The 22364-nt window shown below is 41.2% G+C and overlaps 1 protein-coding gene across 2 annotated transcripts in view; it reads right to left on the bottom strand.

The window, feature by feature from the left end:
• Positions 1-20095, bottom strand: part of epb41l4b (erythrocyte membrane protein band 4.1 like 4B) — a 32614-nt gene extending 12519 nt beyond the window's left edge. For both annotated transcript variants that reach the window (XM_050046835.1, XM_050046836.1), the window contains exons 1-12: positions 17600-20095; positions 11771-11875; positions 11649-11691; positions 11073-11151; positions 10764-10808; positions 9400-9452; positions 5665-5785; positions 4872-4959; positions 4693-4781; positions 2101-2170; positions 1836-2005; positions 194-303 (exon numbers count right to left, since the gene is read on the bottom strand). In XM_050046835.1, the coding sequence (XP_049902792.1) occupies positions 194-303; positions 1836-2005; positions 2101-2170; positions 4693-4781; positions 4872-4959; positions 5665-5785; positions 9400-9452; positions 10764-10808; positions 11073-11151; positions 11649-11691; positions 11771-11875; positions 17600-17893 (1267 nt within the window). In that variant the 5' untranslated portion in view covers positions 17894-20095. The remainder of the gene's footprint in view (positions 1-193; positions 304-1835; positions 2006-2100; positions 2171-4692; positions 4782-4871; positions 4960-5664; positions 5786-9399; positions 9453-10763; positions 10809-11072; positions 11152-11648; positions 11692-11770; positions 11876-17599) is intronic.
• Positions 20096-22364: the final 2269 nt, after the last annotated feature.

The raw sequence follows: 22364 nt of genomic DNA, 5'->3' as shown, positions 1-22364 counted from the left end.
TTAGACGTTTTTAAATAAAATCCCTTGACAGTTTTATTAGCTGCAGCTTCTCCTTTTCTCTGCTATGAGAAACATTTTTCATAAATGCAGTGAATTAAAAGAGTACGTGACCTTCATGAAAACACATTCAGCCTGTAAAGAACTAAACAGGTGCTGTTAGTCATTAACGTTTGCGTGTGCTGATAAGACTCACCTTTGCCCAGCGACTGTGTGCGGGAGGGGTATCTCTTGCTTGGCCTTCGCTCGAATGTGCTGGCTCTCCTCAGTCTGCCTCCGTGAGTGGCCTGATACTCTGTCTTACCGCTGAGGCAAACACATGGAGGAAGATGGAGAGTATAGAAGTTACTATACAGCAACCAAATTACTTTTTTGTGTATGTGTCTTGTTTTTTTGTTTAATTCATGTGTTAATGTTTTCTTGTTATTTTGTAGGAAGAGTAGCTGATGTATCATAAGTGCTATATCGTAGGCAACTGGACGTTTTTTGCATTTCTTGAACACGTTTCACCTCTCATCCAAGAAGCTTCTTCAGTTCTAAGGGACTGGTGTGGAGTCGCAGGCTTTAAACTGTGTGGGTGTGAACCCTTACAGAGTCGTTAAGGTCACATGTGAGCCATTGACCCACCTGGCCATCTTGTGTGTCGTTAGGGTTAGATGGTCCAAGTATGAATGGGTGTTAAGTCATTTGGAGAGGGATCCCAAGACTGCATTGTAGGTGGGTGATAAGTGGTGTCATAGGCCACCTCCTCTGTTTAACGATGGTCGCTCCAGTTTGACGTAGATGGCTTCTTTCACACCTCTTTAAAACCATCTGTCTTCTCTGGCCAAGACGTGAACATCGCTGTCCTCGAAAGAATGTCCCTTAAATGGACAGCTGAGTCTTGACCTGAGGAGCTGGCTCTCCTGTGCTGTGCCATGTGCTGGTGGAGTGGTTGTTTTGTTTCACCAATGTACAATCTGTGCACTCCTAGCTGATGTATCTGCATCAAATAATGACTATCCTAATAAATACAAATACAGTCAGACTTCAGCTGAATTGTATTTAAACTTTAGACAGTTGTTATTGTGCCGCTGTCAGGAAAACTGTCTCTAAAACAGTTTGATATGCAGACTTTTTGATGAGACTAAATTGTTTTTTTTAATTTGGGATGTTTATTTGGAAAACACAGGTTGGGTCAAATTATAAAATGTATAAAAATAAAAATAAGAACAAAATAAAAAGAGCAATTTAACAATTGATGTCATCAATCTGAAGGGATTCATGTGATTTCTGCATATATTTCAATTTAACTGACTTGACATCTCTTATTTTTTGCTCAAAACTCATTCATTTCTATCACAAAATGCCTCTAAATTCAGACACTGGCTGATGACAAAAAGCTCCAGGTAAGTGACACTGGCATGCTTATTACACTGGATTATATTACACTGTGCAGGAGTTCCTGTTTTTACTTCCACCAGCTGTAATTTGAGTTTTTAATCCATTGACTTCGATGTGAGACAGACTTCTTGCTGCTTTGTTCAGCTGCTCCGACACATGACAGGAAGTGCTCTTCAAGTGTGACAATTTGCTTTGACCGTCTCCGATAATAGTCAGAAGAAAACAAACAATATGAAGGGAATATCTCAGTCGCCATAGGAACAGGTCCACGTAACCATAGATACACTGTAACCATAGATACAAAGGCTCTGTTTTATGTGACACACTATTCCCCATATGCTGGTACTAGTGCTGGCCACAACTACCTGAGTGAGCCAACTTGTCTTATCTGTCTTCAGTCAATAATACACTTTATGAGTTTGAAGAGCAGGCGTGAGTTTGCCTCAGAGCCCCACCTGAATCTGAAGCGCGACCCGAGTCGTGTGAAGTCACTGCGGCTGGCCTTGCCTGTGGTTGGCTGGCGCAGGCGGAAGAAGGCATGGCTCTCAACCGCACACTTCCACAGGTGTTTGCAGCTCTTGGAGCTGGCCAGCTGGAACATAAACGTGTGCTCCTGCTCGCGACCCTGCACAGTCAGAAAACAAACAGTTAGCCGCCCTGTGTGTGTTTGTGCCTGCGCTTGTTTGTACACAGGGTGTGTGTTTGTGGCAGGATACAAACCTGATCGTCATCCTCCACCACGACCAACGTGAGTCGACTCTTTTTAAAGTCCAGACGAGTGATTTTGGGCCTGGATAACACACAGAGACACACAACAAAACCAAGGAGGATTAGTGCCTCAGGTTTGATAAGCGCTACTGAGGTTGAGATGATAAGAGCAGTGGCTCCCAAATGTTTTGAAACCATGGCACCACCTCACTATATCCACCTTCAGCTATAGATTTTAAAGTCCTGGTAAAACAAACAAATATGCAGTGTTGGGCAAGCTACATTGAGGCCAAATGTATAGGCAGGCAAAAAATGTTCAGTTGAACTGTTTACTATAAAACAACAGACTTAAATAAAATTTTTCTTCTTTTCTTTTTTTGAAGACTTTGTGACATTTGAACATGTCCTCCAATAACATCATCAGTCAGCCTATTGCTCTCTCTTTCTCTCCTCTTCCTACTTAATGCATTTCTCTGTCTTGGCCTCTTTCAGTCAGCTATCTAGCTACGTCAGTAACTCAAAAACAGACTTCTAAAATACATTTTGCAGTCATAACACCATTATAAATAAAAGACAGTAATATAAACAATAAAAATATATTTTTTTGGCATCAGAACATGAACATGTCTCCTCCATCTTCATACTGTTCCCTGTCTCTTTTCTCAGCCCTTGTGTCTATTTCTCTAGTGTCCATTGCAAATTCACTAAATATAAAAAGTCGAAAGGCAATACACATGGCAGTGCAATGTAGCCAATCAGAGGCAGAGTAGGGCGGGTGTTGCCAAGGAAAGCCAATAGCGAAAGCAGCAAGCAGAATAAACTGAAGGATTAGTATGTGATGTCGTACAGAAGTGCTTCCGCTTGTCTACATGCCTTGGTGTGGCGCTGGCTTCAGTCACTCACATATCCTCAGTTTCATTACCCTTACTTTTATCCAAACCTCTGCAGAAAAAAAGTCTGCTGCACTTTAGAGTGTTTCCTGGTAAAAATAGCTTGTAACTTTGGTGGATGGTACTGTGCTACTCTATCAATTAAGCAAAGTAGTGACATAACCACCATGCTACTGAGAAATTTTAATGATTAAAAAGGTCGCCAAGTGTAAAAAACAACATTCAGAATCATGAAAAAATAGGTAGTATTCTCTGCTCTGAGATGCCGGGGTGGTGTCCGTTGAATGTGATGAAGCCACACCCACTTGCAGGACAGGCTCAGCCTCTTTTAATTGTAGCACTATAACAGATGCCAGAATCAACCAGAATCAAGTTTGGAGCCAGAGGACACTGACCTGCCCAGTTCTTTTCAGTCTGCAACAACAAAACTCAACGGCTCCTGTTTTATATAATGTAAGGGCTGGGCTTATGCTAAGGGTTGCTCTGTTGTGTCATCGAGCAGGCTTTAAGAGTCGCCCAAAAAATCCTGGACACAGAACTTTAACAGTCTATCTCTACAATTCAGTACTACATATAGTTCGCAGTCTTTTCACATGTTTTCAACAAGAGTTTTCTAACTCTTAGATTTTACTTTACCCTGACGTTAAGTTAATTACGTTATCACGGCATATGACATTACACATTTTTTATCATCATCAGTTACAATGACCCTAAAAGGAGTGCAAACAGAAGGCTTTTGGTTGAACAAACACTTTTATATCTATTTTATAACTTCTATAAATGTGTTTTTTATAGGGACATAAGTGCACGTTTGAAAATAAATAAAATAATGGACTCTCCATTCAGTTTCTCCCCCCCCCCCAATATCATAGATACACCAATGAACAGTATGATAACCCTCACTATAAACTGGTTTAGGTTGGGTAAACTGGTTTCCCTACATGAAAAGAGACAATGCTTCAAATATAAATGTTGCTGCAAAGAAGCAACATATTCTAAATCATGGATACTTCACACACATCTTCAACCCAGCAGCATAGGAGAGCTATACAATCAGGACAATTTTAAGGTGGGCACCCAAGATTAGTGTCACCAAGATTGTGACGTTCACAGTGACGTTGACCTTTGACTTGGATGGACAACCCAGAAACATAATGCCTCCTGCCATGTCTGTTGCCAGAGGGGAGTCATAAAGACGTTTTAATATGGTAACATGACAATAAATTGTACCAGAAAAGGGTTGTTTGCTCAGTACTTCCTAAAACTAATATTTAAACACTTTCACATAAACAGTCTCACGCATGGAGCAGTGCGACTGTGCTGTTCATGCATAAGTGTTTGAAATGTTAGGGTTTCAGCGAAAATGCACGTGTTTGGGAAATATTGAGCCTACAACTGGATAAATGAGACTTGCATTATGAGTTGTGTGAGAGTTTGGAGACAGATGTTTGGATTTAGTTTTGCTGTTGTTAAACTAGGTTGCCTATGACTTTAATTCATTAAGAATGTCACCATTTTTGGATTCTTCGTTCAGCGTGAAGGCAAGTGAGAAAAACTTGTTTTCGTCATGAATTCGACGTAACACACTGAGTGAGGTGAGTAACTGATATACAAATGATCAATTTTGGGGTCAAGTGTTCCTTTAACTGACTCTAAGGTGCCACAGAGCCCACTTTGGCAACAGCTGGTTCAGAGATGCGTTGGATGTACTTACCAAAAGAAGAGGCCGATTTTGTTGGAGCCTTCAAATACTAAAATACCAGTTGGAGTGAGACCTAGTGCATATTCCCCTCCATCTCTGCCCTGAGGACACAACACACACACACCTTTAGTTGTCAAAACCCTTATGTAATGTAAAGAAGTGACATGTGATAATTAAGTACACTCACAAACCTTGACAAAGTGCATATCTACTCCATAAAGTTCCAGCCACTTGCATTTGTTGAGAAAAGAAATCTCTGCTTGAGACGGACTCTTTCCCCTGAGGATTTAAAACAAGACACCATGTTGAGTTTTCACAATAAAAACATAACTCTGTCTGTCACCACAGCTCTGGAAACTCACTCTGAGAAAGGCTAACTATCAAAAACAGCACTCGCTGCATGACCTCTGCTGGTAATTGGTGTTAGCTCTGAGGGAAACACTCAGTGAGCAACCCTCTGTCTGCGTCTGTGACTCAGTCTTGGTGTTGTGAGTAAGAATGACTGTGAACTCAGTGTGAGTTCGTCCTTGTGATGGCTCAGTGGGCTCGCTGAAGCGCAGCATATGTGTATGTAATCTAATCCGAGATGGGAGCAATCAGACCGCGGCTGGGTTAAATACTGCCCAGAATCAATCAAGACCCTCCAGGGATTAATCCCTTAATCCTTCATACAAACCAGTGAGAGCGGGGCTGAGGCAGGGGATGAGAGGACCGAGGGAGAGTGAAATTTAGACGCCCTCATCAGTAGAAAGGCTGGCGCTGAAAGGCAGCCACAGAATGACTTCCTTTTCTTCTCAGTGCTCAGCCCAATGAAGAGATAAACCTGGACCTGGACGCCATCCAATAAGTTGCTTTGACAGAGTAAATGTTTTGTAGGAACTAGTGCAGATGCATGTGTGGAACCGTCCTGGATTTTAGTGGTTGACAAAGTCCCAGTTTCTACAACAAGTCTGACACTGAGTTCATGATAACCTTGAAACTCACCTGAGATCCAGCCACCTGCTGAAGATGTCCGCCTCCATGGTCTCGCTCTGTTTGGGAGTGAAACGAAACTCGGACACCAGCTCAGGAGAGTGCTCCAAGGGATCACAGTCTCCCAGCTCACCTAGATATAGATGCACACAAACACACACCAAGTAAAGACACAAGAAATTAAGTAGTTGTAGGAGAGCAGCAGTCTGACTCTTCCCTACTTGGTACACTATCTTGCAACTGTCACTTGTGGCCACAATTGTTGCTGCTGAGCAAAAAGTTACATCATCTCTCTTTAAAACTGCAAATTCCTTTAGGGTCACACTGCACTACAGTACATGAGCAACTAACTGCAGACCGAAAATATCTATAGAGTATTAATTGGTTTGACTTAAAAACACTTAAGCTGTTTACTTGTTGGTGCATTTCTGACTGCAGAGGGGAAACATTTTTAAAGGGATAATTTGGATTTTTTGAAATAAGGTTCTATGAGGGACTTATCCATGGTCAGTGTATTACATACAGATGGCGGTCAACATGCCCCCAGTTTGGAGAAGGAGACAGGGGTACTGCAAGAGAAACTAGGCAATGTACTGCTGTGGACGGAGGCAGCAGCAAAATGTCTTATATCAATCTACACTCTCTTCAAAGCCTCCAGACTCCTTTGACAAAAACGGTATTTTTACATCTCTGAACACAGGAGTGGCTCACCTGCCGCTGCTTCGATCAGTTCGTTTTTGTTTGCATTATTGTTATTGGTGAATTTGAACTGACCCTTTGAAACACTTAAGTCGAACAATAACACAAACAGGATTTATACTTCTGCGTCGACATGGAGCATACACGTCGCAGCAGACCTCCTGTCTATTTCTGTAAGCTGAAACAATTTCCTCAGTGGAAACAAAGCTTTTATTTACTTTAATTTCACAGATAAGAAACAATAAATTGTGAAGACAATAAAGCCTCCACAAAAATATCATTTTAAGATTTCTGTGTGATTTATGCTTTGGGGATTTATACTTAGGGATTTATCCTGGCTTCATATGAGCAGAGGAAATCTCCACTAGTAGCTAGGCTAATTAATACAATGTAAAATGTCATAGGCTTGTGCTAATAACGTTAGCATGTTCTATTTGTTTGGAAAAGACATTTAGTATAAGACAGTTGTTTTGTGAGTTGTAATGGAGCCTAATTTTGTAACTTTGCCTTTGTTAAATGTTGCTGTTGTCCCTGGTTTCATATGAACAGAGGAAACGTCCGCTAGCCGCTAGGCTAATCTATACAATGTAAAATGCCATAGGCTTGTGCTTAAAACGTTAGCATGTTGTGTTTGTGGGGAAAATGTGTCCAGCAAAAGACAAGTGCTTTGTTTGTGAATGCTGCCAGTTATAGTGAAGCCGATTTGTGTATTCGTATTTGAAATTGTCACTATTGAGCCATGTTTAATGTGTGTTTAATGTGTGTTTTAAATCAACTAAACTTTACAGCACTTCACAGAAACCCCGACGCCGACTAGTGTTTTGGAGGTGTAACTGCAGAGTGACGCAGACGCACCACCTCACAAGTATAAATGCCCACAACATGGCGTAGGGTCTGCATTGAGCTGACGCACAAGTATAAATCCCGCTTAACTGATCGAGGCAGTAGACCAGCAACTGCCATGTTCAGCAAATAAAATCACTGTTTTTGTGTTAGTCTGGCTTTGAAGAGAGCATAATTAAGTTTCACTTTCAGTTCAGGTCATCATCTACTGTAGGTAACACATTGACTATGGATATTTACCTCATACAACCCCAATTTAAAAAATCCAAACTAGTCCTTTAATGCAAGGAACCACCAAAGTACTTTCCCATCTTAGCTTATTGCTTTTCCTCTGGGTTTAATTTTTAGATGACACGGATCATAAATTTCTTCCTTTCCTCCAAATCATAGACGTCAAAGTAAACGCACCACGAAGGAAAAGAAAACAGTCCCCGCTCACAACTGCTTTACCACATAATGAAAAGATAAGATAAACCTCTAATGATCCCCAGCGGGGAAATTTGGTTGTCGCAGCAAAACAATGACATAAATAAGTACAGATAAGCATGGGAAGTAACAGAAATAAATAATGAGAGGAACATAAACTAAAATGAGAATAGAACAAAAATAGAGACTAAACAAGAGGAGACAAGACAATAAATAATCACATACAGGGTAAGATGGGAGAAGAAGCCCCCACCTCCTTAATTTCTCTGTTAACCAATATAAGGCACTAAATCTACTCTCAACACATGTATTGAACGGCTCTGCTATACTGAATTGTGACATTTCATCTGAATTTCTGCAGCTTTATTCCACCAAAACTGCTTTAGGGTAAACTGATCTAATTTTTGGCACTGGAAAATAGTGATCTATGCTATTATATTAAGGTGTACATAAAAAGCTTTGATGTATGATGATAGGGGTTTGGGGGGAAAGCCATTTAATTTATTTTGAAAGAAAAAACATTCTCCTTTAAATTAAAAATGTAAAGTTACCTTTTAGTGGAAGAAGCCCCTCTTAGAAAGGGGGCAAACATGCCCAGGGGCATCCTGGGCATGTTTGGGCTACTATTTAGTTAGGTTGTCTAGTAGTTGCGACTTGAAATAGTTAAATGTTTATACTTGCTTGAATCACTGAACTCTACAGGCCTATATTTGGGACAGATGTCTGTATGTGACAGGCCTATAACTCCTTTTTAACAAAACTGTTGCTCAACAAAGATGGGAAATACGTTCAAATTGGGGGGTTTTTAATATTAGTTGTACAAAAATTAGGCTTTAAATAACATATCAATCATGACTGATTTGATTAGTGACCTCTTTGATTTTTTTTATCAGCAGACCCTTACAGACTAACAGAATATGAATAATTTACTGGGTTATCAAGGAAAGGACAGATATTCTCACTGAACTGAACTGAATGACTGAATCGTGTTGAATCTAACTAAGCTAACGATGTGTAGCATTTCCATACTGACATAAGTCAGTTATATCTGTATGAGCAACCTAAACAGCTAGCTGACGTTAGCTTAAGTCGGTAGCCAAAACATCCAAACAACTTCTGTAAAAATATACTGTTTGGCAACTAGACAGGTGTTTAATTGTCAAAATGTGTTGCTACAAAGGGACTGGGTGTTTAATTAAAGTTCATATTTACATACAGTAGTAGTAGTAAAGTATTATAGTTTCAACAGCTTGCTAGCATTATTAGCAAGTGAGCTAGCAATCATTAGCATTGCTAGCTATCTAGAATTAGCCAACATTTTTAGCTAGCTTGCTGGAGGAAGACACCCTGAAATAAAAATTATTAGCCTGAAGGAAAGGCTAAAAGGCTTCTAGATAATCCATTAATGTGTCAGGGTTGGGATTTGAATTTATTTTATTGAGTTAGGTAGAATGTTTTATAGCTTGAGGGTTTCTTGCCCAGAGTGGGTGCATCTTGTCCCAATAGTAGGGCAATTATTTTTGTGCTGTAACAAAAAAACTGACTACTCTACCAATTTATTTCTCCCAACTGTGTTGGTTTATGCATCATCATCCTGCACATGCTTAAATCATATCCAGTATATATGAGTAAATTGGCTTTGTTCCAGAGGGGGGCATCTTCTCCAATCTTAACCTATAAGTGGACTAAATGTTGCATGTTTATTTTTATATCACAGTGAAATAAACAGAGATTAATGGCCTCCAAATACATCAGAAATAAATTAAAAAGTGGACTTACTTTGTAAACAATATGCCGCCAGCTCTACTGAGACATCGTACGGACATTTCAATCTGACCAGAGAAAAAGAGACACTGGTGATGAGCTGTTTATCATGAGTGTATTCATAGTGTACATGTTATCGTGTGTTTAAAAGACATTAAAGTGTCTGTATGTCCTACAGTGTGTGTGTATGTGTATGTCAAGGAGAAGAGGAGCAACCCTTTTCCTAAAATAAGCAGCCCTCTGCTGTTCCTGATCTTGAGCTTTATAATAGAGCTGGACTCGGGGGATCCGTGGCCCAGATAGAGTCAGGAGGAGGGAGAGGGGGAACACGCTGTCTCAGTGTGTGTTTGTGCATGCACGTTTGTGTTTGTACGGAAGAAAGCAGGCAGGCGCCGCTGTACAGAAGTCCCCCAAACTCTAATGTAGGTGACCTGTGTGTACGCTCCCACAGGTGTGTGTGTGTTTATACACCAGGTTTGACGCCACTTGTGAGAACCAGAAGTCTTCACAGATGAAGAGAAATTACCTGAAAAGGACTCACGAGGACTTGTTTAATACTTCTTTATTTTAGGGCGAATGTTTTTTACTTCTGGTCCAGTTAAGATGAGGTCAGAGTCAGGCACTTTTGCTCTCTTTAAGTATTCACAAGACTTTTCAGAAATTGTTTTAAACACATTTAGTCATTTCCTTTTACTCTAACAATCAGTCTGAGCATATTCATCTTCTGTCACACTCCAATAATGGGGTCAACATTTCCTACAGACAAAGAGGGTGTTTAAAAGTTGCATTTTGTTCATCATTCATTATCTTAACTTTTAAAACCTTTACATGACAGTTTTCAACTTTATCCTCAAATAGTTTTGAGATTGTTAAACTATTTATTGTCTGACAAAATCTCAAATTTATTCTGTATCCACTTGTTCCAGCACTTAAAGCAATAAAGTAAAATATCCATCGCCAGTCAGTGTTTTGTAATATATATTATTGTATTATATCATATTTAGCATTGTTGTAAACGTTTGCTTCTCCACTACAATTAAAAATAAGGCTCTGTGGGTTTGAATAATGTTTGGCTGCACATTGTGCGTTTGTAACGTCCCACCAGCTGCCTAAGGGATTAGGAAACATCTTAAACATTGATGACCTGACTTGACCTCTCATTGAAGACACAGTGTGCTCAGTTTGTCATGTTATAATACATATGAAAAATAAAATAGCGTGGTTGTCACGTGTATCACAAAAAAATTCTGTTAAACTAAATCAAAAATGAATGCACTATTTTGGGGTGTGCCACATGTTATATATAAAAATAGTGGCACATATGTTCATATATACATCTGTATCTGTGACTGGGTGTATTATTATGTAAAGAAACTTACTTGCCAGACAGAATATCTTGTCGAAGCTGCAACACGAACAGATACCTGATGGTGTAAAAAACAACACGCATGGAGTGAGAGGCTCGAACTGAGCAAGAGCATAAATCAATTGCTGTATCACCAGCTCTTCCTCATCTCTGACACATCATTTGTTTTAACAAGTCTCCGTCCGTTTGGCCTTGATTTGAATCTGCCCACAGCAGCAAAGTAATTAGCCTGTCGTCCCCTTTGGACCTCAGCACTGGGCTCCTGAGAAAACCATGTGTGTTCATGTGTGTGTGTGTGTGTGTGTGTGTGTGATGTTTTTACCTTGTAAATTCCTCACGCAGGTTATTTGGCTCCGAAGAGTAAAACTTCACCCTGAAGAACAGTCTGTAAGGAGGCCCGTCTAAAAAAAATAAAGAGAAAGAAAGAGCGTGTTTGAGTGTGTGAGACAGAGAAAGAAGCAGAAAAAGATTGAGTAGTAATTTATCGAAAATTAATTCAATCAAATCAAATCTTCTTATGATCTATTTTATTTCATCCATCACTGCCACACAGGTTATAAATCTTTATCACCCATATTTCTTTTTAACCTACTTTATTATCTCTTTCCTGTTTCACTTCAACATCGATCAGACTCTTTTCTCTTTTTTTTTTAAGGCTCCTGAGCTACAAAAGGAAGCTGCAGACAAGTAGGACAACATCAGTCACTCCTGTACCATTCATCCCCCTGTTACGAGCTGGAGAGCAAACAAGGGTACGGCTCCTAATGCACGTGCTAATCACCATGTCAACATTGGATAATGCGCCACCTGCTCCCCACTTACCTGCTTCCACATGCACCTACTGCGCATTTTCCTGCACACACACAACACACAAGAGGGCCTAATTAGGAAAACTTACCTCTGATCTGTTTCTTTATAAGCTTGGTCATATCCAGCCAGTGCTAAAAGAGAGACAAGAAGGTGAGAGTGAGTGACAGGTACATCAGCTCGTGGTCGTCTGTGAGAGAAGTAAGAGCTCACCGAGACTTGTTCTGTGTCCATGAACTGCAATCCGAAGTAGTCCGACTCCACCAGATCTATGTGGTACATGATCTGGTCAAAAAGGTCCTGGCCTTTGGATTTACTCTGCAAAGAGGAACGATAACTTAAATATTTTCAGATGAGCTTCATGTGTGTTCATTCTGATCTCTCTGCTGCAGTAACCTGATCTTCTCGAGACAAATTAAGTCTGAAAGCTTGAGTTTAGGCATGAGAAACCTGGTGTCCATGACAGAAGCAAAGTGACTTTAGGTGGGTGTGTGTGTGTGTGTGTGTGTGTGTGTGTGTGTGAAAGTGACTGATTGTGTGTGTGCATGTGGGTCAAAAAGAGAAGCTCCTGAGAGACAGGTCCTCATTTAGGCCTTTGTCAATAACACACACTACCAAGAGCACCAGTCATCGCACTTAAAGGGATGGTTTGCCGATTTTCAACCAGCTTTGTGTCATGACATCCCCCAGCTCATTTTCGCTGGCTTATGGGTTGTTGCTTGAACTACAGCTGGTACTTCCTGCATTAGAATACAAAGAGTATACAAGCAGATGGGGAGAGAAAGACCCGCTCCCTCTGCCTTGCTCTCTCAAAGTGAGAGTGTTTGTGAACAGGAAGTGGAAGCCATACTGTTTCCTGTGTTGTAAAAATGGAGGCTGATTGGACGGTAAAACTGAGCAGCGCTGATTAGATTTAAACCAAGATTCTGTTACTGTGTTGCCTATTTCACTCCTAAAATGTTTTCAGAAACATTTCACTGCAATTTGACATCATTTGTTACCAGACGGGCATTATGTCACCCACCAGCTGGAGCGTTTACTGGCCCAGTGCAGAGCAATGCATTCTGGTAGTTGTAGGTGTTCTACCTCTTGAGCAAAAGCAAATGCCACAGCCCTTTCCCTCTGTTTTCTCTGGTCATGTAGCACCAGTTTTAAATGTATTTGTGTCTTCCCACTGCGCAGACAGCCTAGTTTTATGAGAAGACAATCCCTCCAGCAGTGAAATACTTCTTCAAGCACAACTAGGAACACTTTGTCCCAAACTTCCTCTGAACAATTCATGAGCACATTAGCCTCATCGCCCCAGCGTGAAGACCTAACCCCAGTCTGACCCACATAACACCCAGCGGGGGTGTAGAAAGATGACAGCCTTGTACTTTGGATCCTGATAACCAGTCTAAACTTCCTGGTGAGTGTATGAATGTGTGAGGAAATCAGTGGTATTAAGGGATTGGGGACAGAAAAAAAAATCACGCTCCTGCTCATTCTGCAGCATGTAGTTTTAGAGAGGCTGATTGAAATCATAGCCTCTATCACAGGGGTGCGCACACACTGCTGGCAACACTGTCACACAGTATCTTGCACAGTGGAGTGAATACTGTACTGTTACTGTAAGTGTTAGTCAGATATATCAATTTATTGATACATATTGATTCTGAATACTTGAAATGGTTTCAGTTTACTGCACACAAGACAAGGTGTCTTCATTTTATAGCCGTGTTATATCTATCTTTTAAAGGAGCAGTGTGTAAGATTTAGGGGGATTTAGTGGCATCTAGCAGTGAGGATTGCAGATTGCAAACAGCTGAAACTTCTCCCAGTTAGAATTCCTTCAGTGTTTATTGTTCAGAAGGTTTTCAACAGGAAACAAATGATCTGTAGATGTCTCCCTCTCTCCAAAACAAACGTACCTAATGATTTACACCACTAAAAACACTGAATAAAGCAGCTTACGTTACCAATCAGTGTCTCTCCTCTGGTGCTCGCTGCTAGCCCAGGACCTGCTGATGTGTGCTCACCTTTTTTCTCTGGTAACTTAACATCAAGATTTTCAGGAGGTTTTAAAATGAACTATCAGAATCAGCCGCATGCTTTTCCTTAGTCTGTACAATGAATAAATATGACAGACATTGGAAAGTATTGTAATTCATGTCTCCATCTGCTGATGAGCCATCGTGCTAAGAGTATGCATGCATAATATGATGCTTATTCCACTCCAGAAGAGACTTGATGACCACTAAAATAAGGTGGGGAATAAAGCGGATATATCGATATCGGTATTGGCTATCGACCAAATAAGATGTTAAATATTGGCAAATCGGATATCGGCAAAAAATCCAATATCGTGCATCCCTAGATCCCGGGATTCAAACCAGTGAAATCACTGATGAAAGCAGTTTCACGTTAAAAAAATCAATGTTTTTTCAAAGCTGCTTGTCGCAGAGTGGCTGCTAAATACAGTGGACGATGCAAAAATGTGAATGGCCCTATATAGAGCCAGTGTTGGCTTGTCCATTCTGGGCTACTGTAGAAACATGATGGTGCAACACGGTGGACTCCATAGACGAGGACCTCCTTCCTATGTAGATATAAACGGCTCATTCTAAGCGAACAGAGACACGATGATTCTTATTTTCAGGTGATTATACGCTAAAGAAAACATAATTATCATATTATATTCCATTGCTGTCAATATATCCCCTACATCCTACACACATTTAAGTTGTTTTTAAAGTGCAAAATCTCTTGTTTAAGTTTATCAAATGTGAAAATTGGACATTTTTCCTTGTCTTAACATTTCAGTAAAGTGAGTGTTTCGGGGTTTAACCTATGGGACACTATTGTCAGCATTATTTTTTATTGTTTTCTAAACTTAAAAAAGCCGTGGACGAGGACCAGCTACCTACGTCAATATGGACGGCTCATTCTAAAGTAACAAAAACACAACGATTCTTATTTTTAGACAATTATACACTAGGAAACCATTTCTGCTAGTATATCCTTCAAAATCCTTCACACTGGACCTTTAATAAAACTTAAAGTTTTATGCCCTCAATGTCAATTTCTTCCTGTGGTATCAAAAACAGTAACGAATATCGATATTTTTCAAAGGGAACTGTATCAAGGTTAGATATTCCGGCATTGTGACAACACTACTTCCTGCTTTTTTTTGGCTGCAGTCAGCTGGGAGTGAAAGACTAATAAGCTTTAATAGGCGAGTTTCAGCCCGGTTCAACGCACCTGACCTGACATGAACAAACTTGTTCCAACACACCTGTGACTAAGCTGCCAGCTTAACAGGCCCTGTGTCATTTGTTGCTGGAGCTCAGCAGAATCTGTGGCGTTGTGTTATTGTTGTAATCTCCCTATTGGACTGTAAATGAAATATCCTGTACCCTGATAACCCACTGTACACTGTCTGAACGTTTCATAGGTGACGCAACCACACAGCAGCTTTGGTGACACATGCAACCTTCGAACATGAAAACATCTTACGAGAAGCCACTTACGCACGAATACCCACACACAGTCACTCATCATCCCACCTACCCCTCACACACTCGCAGCACTTGTCTGTGACACAGAGTCCGCACAGCGGTAAATCAGATCAGGGAGTCGGGGAATAGAGGGAGATGGATGGAGAATAGGCAGAAAAGGGAGAAGGAGAGGAGGGAGGAGGGAGGAGGGCGCGGAGTGCGAAAGAGTAAGACAATGAGCGAGGGAGCAGGCCACAGAGGGAGTGTAAAAGAAGATTAGGAGGGAGGATGGCACACGGAGGGGAGGCAGGGGGGAGAGCGGAGATTGGAAGATCAGATAGAGGCAAATAGACAGAGAGAAGAAGAACAAGAGAGAGGAAGGTGCTGTAAAAGAGCAAACAGGAGGGGGCAGCTTCAGGTCTATCTTAGATTTCCCAGCAGTCAGAAATGGGGAAGTAATGTGATGAATTGGCTGATCATAACACCATCTGGAGCTGTACCTCTCACTGTACAGGAAGAGGCACACACACACTAACACTATATAGGCCAGTATGACTCTACAGGCAGGGAAACTTTGGTAACTTATCTGTGCCAAACTTTAAATAGACACATTTTAGATACACATCGTTGTTGATATTCACTGGGGGTGCAACTACCAGTGATTTGCATCATTGATTACTCTTTTTATAATTGTTTAGCCCAATAAAAGTCCAAAATATAGTATAAAAAAGCTAAAACCTGTGTTTCAGATCCAGAGATGAGGTCTTCAGGTTGCTTTTTTTGTTTGTCCATCAGTCCAAAAGTCAAATGTATTTAAATTACAGTAAAAGCAGCTAATCTTCACGTTTGAGAAGCAGGAACCAGTGTGCTTTTAGCACTTTTTCGCATGAGAAACAGTTAAATAATCACAACTGCTGCTGATTAACTGTCCTGTCAATCCACTAATCATCTGATAGACTAGACAAGTGATACTTAACTAAATCTGGCCCCACCATACGGTGCCAGATGCCGTTTTTTTATTTTCTTTTAATGTACGGTGCCATGTGTGTAAAAAAAAAATTAATGTGTAAAAAAAAGCATCAAAATAGAGCTTGTTTATCAAAAAAGAAGTGACAGAAGGGATCCCACAGACCCCCTGACAGAAATCTGGGCTAAGACCCGAGTATTCTAGCAACACCCTTGCGTACACCTGGTCTGTGCAGGGCTGCTGCCACTGGCCCCTTGACCTCCTGACATTTTGGCAAAGCAAGCTGAGTATCCCTAATTATTGAGCCTTAATTTGAGCTGCTGTGTCTGCTGGATAAATGAGGGAATAAAAAGCAGCAAAAGGACAAAACACTTTTCCAAATTCTCTAACCAAGACTGTGCTCAATTAAATTTTTACTGTGATTAAATTAGGTTTTAATTTTTCAGATCAGCCTGAGTCATAGGGCTGTAACTAACGAATACTTTGACTGTCAAATAATCTGTCGGTTATTTTCTCGATTAATCGATTAGGTGTTTGGTAACAAAATGTTAACAAGTGTTTCCCAAAGCCCGAGATGATGTCCTCCAACACATTCTCATCGCAACTAGTTAAATATCGCTGCTTTGTCAGTGGCCTTTCAAGTCCAAATATGATACACTAGGTACCCTCCTGCATCTGTCGTTGACGTTCCAGGACGTCCTCTCAATTTACGCTTGTTACATGTATAGTGTCTTTTAAAAATACAGTTTCTGCTCGTTAGATGCAAATACACTTGCAGCGTTGGTAAAACAACTTGTTTTAGGTTTATTTCCTTGTGTAACAAAAGCATGTGGTTAGGTTTACAAAAAAAACATCATGGTTTGGCTCAACATTCACATGGGAATCAAACAGCTGGCTCCTGGGTGAAAGTCCAGGGTTTGTTGGTCCCACTCACCTCCACAGGGACTTTCCAGCTGTTATATTATGTTGTTACCGGCTGTGTTTCAAGCTGACACCATCTGGCAATGTTAGAACCTGACGCCTACCGTGGGTGTATCATGCTGCAGCGAAAGGTGTCTTTTGGCTTTGGCGTCTGTTGCGGAAATCACTGACAAAGTCGCAGTATTTGACAAGTTGGGAATGAGAACAGGATGCGTCCTCAAATGTTTTGTTCTGTGCACAACCCAAATATGTTATATGCGTCGTAGAGGAGTAAAGACACAAGAAAATTTACATTTAAAAAGCTGGAATCAGTGAACATCGACTTTTTTGCTTGAAAAATTACCCAAACAGATTAATCGTTATCAAATTAGTTGACACATGATCAATTAATTGTTGCATTGTTGCAGCTCTCTGAGTTAGAGTTTCTCCTTATTTTGAATTTTAAAAAAGTTGCAAGTAAAATCAAACAACCCTGAGTCCAGGCTAAACAGGACACACTGAGGAACCCTGTCTCTTATTTTTACAAGGGACCACCAGGAGCCCCCACAGGGTCCCCACGGGGTCCCCGGGCCGCATTTTGACACACACTGACCTAGGCTACCACCTCGCCCTGCGACATGGACTCTGTTTACACACTCAGTGTAAACACACACACCGGACAGGCTTCAGCTCACTCACAGGCAAATCCACATTGACATCGGAGCCGTCCAGCAGCAGGACACGGCAGGTGATGGTGGTCCTCGCCGTCCCGCCCGCCGGGATGTGGACCGCCGCTCCCCCGGTGACCACGGCGGGCGCGTGTACGACCTGCTGCTGATGTGCCAGGAGCAGGGGGTTCCCAGTCACCCCTCCTGCCCCTCCTCCTCCCCCTCCTCCTCCTCCTCCTCCTTTACCGTCCCGCTCGTCCCTCTCTCTCGTCTGGAAGCGGCTCCGGGAGCGGCGGCTGAACGTCCGGCGCAGAAAGCCCATCATCTTCCTGATCCACAAGGTGAGGAGGTCCGTGCCGTGTCCGTGAAAACTGTTCCACACAGCAGCAGCCGGGGTCCTGCTTCTGCTGCCGCCGCCTCCTCCTCCTCCTTCTCCTCCTCCTCGTCCTCCCCGGGGCGAGGAGTCACTTAGCAGGCACGGGGGAGACTTCAGGGCTGCCGATCAGTCCTCAGGCTGAATGTCGGCAGCAGCGGGGGGACTCCAGCCGCATACTAATGAAACTAACACACATCGACCACCGAGGCGCCAACCAGTTGATTTCCAATCATTGGGCCCGGTGTGAACGACAGGACTCCCTCACGGAAATACAAGCAGCCCTCCTCCTCCCCCTGTCCTGTCCTCTCCCGTGCACCTGCCTCCTGCTTCGCTCGCTGTTGCGCACCGACTCTGAATTCCCGGAGAAATCCCGTCCGACGCTCCGCAATGGGAGTCACACGGGGCTGGGGAGGGAGGAGGAAAGTCTTGCCACCTCTGGACCGGACCCCGGTGGTTGTTGTTGCTTAATGCCACCGGCGAACCGAAACTGGTCTACCTCACAGGTAAAAGTCAACCAGTGAAACTGGACAAACAGTGTGATCTGCGCCTGCGTAAAAACACAGCGCAGAACAAACTTCTGTTCTCCCGACTGGCCGACCCATCAGCGCCGGTGAACCAGCGCCACCTGTCTGCCACCGGTCAGCCTGGGCAGGGAATAGGTCATGGCAGATCATTAGTGGTTCCCAAGGTGGGGCCCACGGCGCCTCAAGGGTCGTTAAAGGGTTTTCTGGAGGTCCCCACATGATGATGATTTATGTCACTCCATTTATCAGAGCCAGAATACTGAGAGTCCTAGTCAAAACAAAACACCGCCATAACATTTAAATAGATAGATAGATGAATGAATTAATTATTAGTAATAATAATAATCTATTTAATTACTCTTTTTTGCAAAGATGCTCAAGTTACAGTGCAGAAGCAGTTCCAAAAATATATCAGGTTTCCATTCATGCATTTGAAAATATTATTTTAAAAAGTAGCCTAAAAGTAAAAGGACAAAGATACTTATCCAAAAACATAACAAAAGAGACACAGGGGCACCTCGGCAGTGTCTAGGAGGCCAACTGGCACCTCTTTAGCTTCCAGTTCACACTCCATACTTGGTCCATGCAGAGACTTGAGCCTGTTACCCTCCAGTTCCTGAGCCTAGTCCCTATGTCCCTGAGCTACTGCTGCCCCAAGTTATACAACATACATGGGTTATATTAATGTAAATGCCTATATATACATTTCAGTATACATTGGTACCATGTCGAAGGAAAGGAAAAACAAAATGATGATTATTTATCTCCCTCTGTTTATCAGGATCCAGGACTGTAGGAATAACAATATTTTATAGAATTTTTATTTTTAAAATACATATTCATTTAGTTATCTATTCAAATATATTCTCTTTCTTTTTAAATATATATTTCTTTTTTTTTTTACGCAAATATAGTACCAGAAAGCACAAGTATTGCTAAATTATAGTATGATAAATAAATTAGACAACATTCATGGATTGTGTTAATGTAAATGACCACATATACAGTACATTTTTTACACTTAGGTACCATGACAAAGAAAAAGAAAAAATATGACTAATTTCTTAAAAATAAAAGCACTGGAGCCTTTCCTGCAGCAGGCAAACAAGTTCACCAGGATGATAATCAAGGAAGGGTTGCAAAATATTATTAAGAAGTTATTTAATGTAGCACTGAGGTGTTCCACGTGAAGCATGATCCTTTGTACCACTTATTTATATTTTCTGTGAAACATATGGAGGTCTATGAGCTCTCTCTACACTGCCAGGGATGCAATTATGTCTGCTGAATATTTTATTGATTTTCCATATTCAGTTTTATTGCACCTAAAAACATCGGAATCTGCCTATGAATTATTTTTATGACTGTGTGTGACTACCTGTAAATCAAAGAAAGAATACACTGTAAACTTCCCAAATTTCCTATTCCCACATTAAATATACAGAAAAATGCAGAAATAAATGGGGTCAAACAAAATAAGTGACCTTCTTGGATAAGAAGGCAAAAAACATTCTAAGAGAAAGTACAATAGCACTCTGATTCAAATCAGTGTCATCAGTGTGCTTCCACCTCATGCTTACTTTCTACATTTATAAAAGAAACACACACCCCCTACTTTAGGAACTATTTGTCCGTGCTGCTAACCTATATGACATTCTCTCATATTCAGCCACCTTTCCTTTCTCTGTAACAGTCCTGTGAATAAGACTCTCCAGGTGTCCTCCACTTCCTGAGAGTAATTTTCTGGGCAATCATTATAGCTGTTGGTGTCCAGTATGTGTGTAAATTTAAAGGGAAAGTTCTGTATTTTTTAACCTGGGCCCTTTTTTCATATGTCTTGGTGTCTAAGTGATGAATGGAGACAATTTTTGAATTGGTCCAATGTAATTCCTACGAGCAGTTGTGTGCCGTCAATTAACGTAGGGCTACATGATAAGCAATTTTTGTGATAGATGGTGCAATTGGTGCGGCCTTTGGACCTTGATTAAGATCAACAAGCATATTGAGACACAGCTACATTTATCTGTTATATGGGCCACACCTTTGTTACACACCTGATGGTGATTAGGTCATGCTACACCATTAGGTTGAGCAAATCAGTCACATACAAGTCACACAGCTGACAGTGGTTGGATCATCATGCCACAGCATTAGGTTGAGCAAAAAAATAATTTTGAGGCCCTCAACAGACCTAATTACATGTCATCAAAGCAAATGACATATACTGCGATTGCAATATGAGTTGTGATTTTTTTTGCATTTCACTTCCACCCAAAAAAAGTAAAAAAGGTGATGTAATTTTTGCTGGGTCCTGTATAAAACAAGCATATTCCCTTATGTCTGGAATATGATTTGTAGTCTGGGGCATCTCTGTAGCACCACAATGCTTCATTTATGATATGCTGTGATTCATTTTACCTTTTTTAAATATTGCAGCTCCTGTGATTAGGATAATATTTCAATTAATTGCACAGCCCTACGTTTACATCCACTAAAAGTGCTTGTTTTTGCCACTGACAGGCTCCAATTTTATTTTAAATGTCTCGCCCAAGGAAAAGTCTCGCTCTGAGTGTCACGGAACACGGAACAAATGCACTTGAATAAGTTAAAAAAGCCTTTATTAAAAAAAACATGGCTGCTTCAGTAAAAACAGCAACTGGTTTCGACTCTAAGATCTTCATCAGGGCCGAAGCACCTTGCCTGAAGTTCATTTTTTCTTTCCATGTGCTGACCCTGTCCTTCAAGAGCACCTGCGTTTTTTCCTTGAGTGTCAACTGATAAAGACAGACCTCTAGCACAACACTACCTCCTTCTCTAAAGTATGACATTGAAAATCTTTAAGATAACACTAAGCTACCCTCTCTGTACTCCAACACAACTCCTCCTGGTGTTGTATCAAAACATGCTCTCCCATCAAATAGCATTTCCCTAACGTTAACGTGTAGCTCCCCCCTTGGTGGATATATGGCGAAGGCTTGGGGTAAAGTTTAGGTTCGGGGAAACACTGGCAATCTTCTCTCCAATTTTCACTAATGTTTCCACTGTTTTTCCTGCAACAAGTCACCTCTCACGGGATTTCACGAGATTCTCCTTTAACGAGACTTGGTCACAGTAACAGACCAGGAAAAGGAAACAAAAAACATTTCATTTCTGCAAAGAGTCCTCTCCACAACGTTGAAGTGGCAAAACAAGCACTTTCAATGATCATAAATTGACGTTGCAAGACTGGACTGATTTAAAAAATGGTTATCTCCATTAGGCACTTAGATACAAACACATTGGAAAATATGGTCCAGGCTGAGAAGCACCAAAGTTTCCCTTTAACTGTAGACTGAAAATATGACCTCACCGCCTTCACATTCAAACCCTCAGATGTGCATCTCTTACACAAAACCTCTTGCAGATGCTGGTTTCTATGCATCAGTCTGCTGGACACGACTGATAAAAAGCTCCTGCATCAATTTCTCACATATTTTTGTAGCAACAGTCGTCCTACTTTGTAAAAAGCATACCAGCTCCTCATGCCTGCATTATACTGTATGAAAAAAGAACTACAGAATAAGGAGAGCACACATATAGCAACACGATGAATTATGCATCATCATAAAAGAATATAAACCTGCAGAGATACTCAAATCCTCACAGCAGTATTACATATTGCTATAGTGTCTTTCTTTGAGAGCAACATTTTGTCCTAACCAGACACAGTTTGGGCTGATTTGTGATGGCGAGTTAGTTTCACTGATATGATGCCAGCTTTAGAGGCACTCAGCTTAAGGTTAAATAAGCAGACGACTCTTCACTTCAGTGAGCAGTTTCATCCTGCGAGGAAGTGTGAAAAGGTACAGAGGCTTTAAAGACACAAAGTGACACATCCTCATCTGATGATCTAATGC

The sequence above is a fragment of the Epinephelus moara genome, chromosome 6, assembly GCF_006386435.1.
Source record: "Epinephelus moara isolate mb chromosome 6, YSFRI_EMoa_1.0, whole genome shotgun sequence".
Taxonomy (NCBI): Eukaryota; Metazoa; Chordata; class Actinopteri; order Perciformes; family Serranidae; genus Epinephelus; species Epinephelus moara.
Note: the sequence above shows the minus strand (reverse complement) of the source record. Positions and strands in the feature narration are given on the sequence as shown.